Here is a 3,234-nt window from a genome sequence, read left to right on the forward strand (position 1 = left end):
CCATTTCCCTATAAATCCCCAAACCCTAGCCCTCATTTCCCATCGCCGCCGAAAATGACAACCAGATTCAAGAAGAACCGCAAGAAGCGCGGCCACGTCAGCGCCGGGCACGGTCGTATCGGCAAGCACCGCAAGCATCCCGGTGGTCGGGGAAACGCCGGAGGAATGCACCACCACCGCATCCTCTTCGACAAGTACCATCCCGGATACTTCGGCAAGGTCGGTATGAGGTACTTCCACCGCCTCCGCAACAAGTTCCACTGCCCGACCGTCAACATCGATCGCCTCTGGTCGCTGGTGCCGCAGGAGGTGAAGGACAAGGCGTCCAAGGACAACGCACCGCTCATCGACGTCACTCAATTCGGCTACTTCAAGGTGCTGGGGAAGGGACTGCTGCCGGAGGGGAAGCCGGTCGTGTTGAAGGCCAAGCTCGTGTCGAAGAACGCGGAGAAGAAGATCAAGGAAGCTGGTGGCGCCGTTGTGCTCACCGCTTAATTAGGGTTTTTCCCCCCAATTTAATTTTGCTGCTTTTTATTTATGTTTTATGCAATCGGTAATACTTATGATATTGCTAGTCGATGCACTGGTAATTGCTTACATTGAAAACTATGGATTTTGTGTTACGTTTTATGTGATTTTGGGATATTTCAGAGTAATGCGTTTTTATATTTGATAGCGTGTGTTAATTAGAATAAGCTTATGCAATGCTTGATTTATATTAGTTGGATTTGATTATGAGGCTTTTGATAATCTACATTAATCAGTTTACATGATTTCTATGTCATTCTTATATGAATTTTTGTTTGTTTCTATGGTTTTTGATGCTCATTTCATGAGTTTTTTCTTCTTGCATTGTTTGATTTGCTTGAAAATGGTTGTTGATTTATAATTACATTTGTTTGATCAGAGTTTGTATCATTAGAGTTTTGATTTGTAGTTTGATTCACAATGTTCTGTTGTTTAATCGAGTTTAGCCGTGTGGATTAACTTTGGCTGCTAACACATTCTCCTTTCTTATTCAACCTGATTCTCAGTTGTCACTGCATCTCAATTCTCAACCTTGTGATAGATTCTCGTGATCAAACCCTCCTTCTCTGCCGCTCCCCCATCCTACACAGCCGCCACTCCTATTTCGACCACCTCCATAGAATGTCGTCTCGTTTTCTCTTCCTCCATCACTGCCTCCTACCCATGCCTTCTTCTGCGAAAAATCCGTCTTGATAAAATAGTTTGTTGAGTATTTTATCTTCAATTCTAGGATTGCTCAAATTCATTTATTCAAGTGATAAGTAAATGCCCTCTTATACTATTTGTTTGTTTCCTTAGCAGATTTGCATTGACTGAAACTATTAATTTGATGTTGGATGTTAAGTATTTTCCTGTAATTTTTTGTTACATAGTAAGGAGCTTTGTCTTGATTTGAAAATAGTAGTCATGAAAATCTAAGGGGATAGTATATGTTATAAATTATTGCATGAAATTGGTTTCATAAGACAAATGATGCGATACCATGATGTCTTGTTCTTCATTCCCATGCTTTTAAAGATTAAAAGTGTAAAACATAAAAATAATACCATACATTCTCATTTAGTTGTGTTATACTCCTAAATCTATGTGTATATTATGTGTGATCTTCGCCTTTTCTTTTTCTTAAAAGTCAAATTTTAACTTGTTCTTTTATTCTCTTGTTTATTGAAATAGAATAATTCGAGATTTGATTTTTCTATATAATTAATGATATCAATTATACTCTTTTAAGTATTATAATAAAATTAAATGATTAAACAAGAAATCAATGCTCGTTTGGGCTAAATGAAACTGTTTTAGTGGAATTGGAATTGGAATTGGAATTGGAATTGGAATTGCAATGATTAAACAAGAAATCAATGCTCGTTTGGGCTAAATGAAACTGTTTCAGTGGAATTGGAATTGGAATCGGGCAAATGTGGTTAGGTTTTTTGTTGGTTCTGGTTCAAATCATCGGTCTTTTATTAATCTTTCCCTGATTTCGACTCGAAACCGTTATTTGATGGTTTGGAAAATAATGACATCGGAACCGTGGCATTTGAGCAGCGAAGCAAGTTCCGATTCAGCCCATTACCATTTATGACTATGACTTACCAATCCGATTTTGAGTCAACATAGCCTCCGGCTATAATATAATCACACATTTGTTCATAAATGTAAAATAATATTTCTCGACATATTTTGAGAGTAGATACGTAAAATATAAATGTCATGCTTTATTAAAATCCAGGTCTCTCTTCTCTCTGTCATTGTTATAGCAATGGTGTTGGGCCACAGATATCCAACTCAATTTGCTTGAGCATGTGGGCTATATTATATACCCTTTATTAAAGTATTTAGTTGCCTCCCCTCAAATGGAAACTTCCCAATAATGGATATTCTATTTTCAATAAATAATTGATGGCTATTTGGTGTCTCCTTTCCAAAAATCAACAGTCATCACTTTTGTACCATTTATATTAAACTTAAATCTCTTTTAATGTAAATATCATACTCAAATAGTGATTTTACTTTAATTATTTATATTAAACTTTAAACTTAAATATTTTGTAGTATATTTTTATTCATTAAATTTGAAAATATGGTTTGAGTTTATTTTAGTGTAAATCCAAAAATGGGTATATTTTACTAAAAATTCAAAATGGAATAAGTTTTAGAATATCATTGGAGCTAAATTGTCTACTCCATTTCAGGTTCTTGATTGATAGTGTAGAAAGATGCTAAGTAGCTTTGCAAATTGCAATACTGTTTTTAGCCGATTTATTTTTTTAATAGACCAATGTGCATGTAAGAATTTAATGTATTTTATGTAATGAAAACCGATTTTATTATATAAGATGTATATAGAAAAAAACAAAATATCATATGACTATGCAATATAAGATCTGATATCTAAGATCCATTATTTGTTTATCTGGAAGAAGAAAGTCTAAAGGAGTTGATATATTTGACTATCATAAACAACTATCCATCACAATAATATTTCACACTCTTATTTGCAGAAAGCATTTAATTTTAAAAAATGTACATCCGATTTTGCTGGGCTCTTTATGTGAACTTTGGCTCACCATAATTGGTGGTTTGCGCATTTTTTCTTCAAGGCACAAATGCAATAAAACAGAGTATATAAAATAATTATGTAATTTGCACAACTAAGTGGATCAAATAATTCAAATATAAAAACTCGAAATATGACATATATTACCA

At 34.6% G+C, this 3,234-nt stretch overlaps 1 protein-coding gene across 1 annotated transcript; it reads left to right on the plus strand.

Moving 5' to 3' along the window:
• LOC121785481 (60S ribosomal protein L27a-3) lies at positions 1-656 on the plus strand. The gene has a single exon (XM_042183926.1). The coding sequence runs from the start codon at positions 55-57 to the stop codon at positions 493-495; it is 441 nt and encodes a 146-aa protein (XP_042039860.1). The 5' UTR covers positions 1-54; the 3' UTR covers positions 496-656.
• The last annotated feature ends 2,578 nt before the right edge of the window (positions 657-3,234 follow it).

The sequence above is a fragment of the Salvia splendens genome, chromosome 21 (assembly GCF_004379255.2).
Source record: "Salvia splendens isolate huo1 chromosome 21, SspV2, whole genome shotgun sequence".
Lineage (NCBI taxonomy): Eukaryota > Viridiplantae > Streptophyta > Magnoliopsida > Lamiales > Lamiaceae > Salvia > Salvia splendens.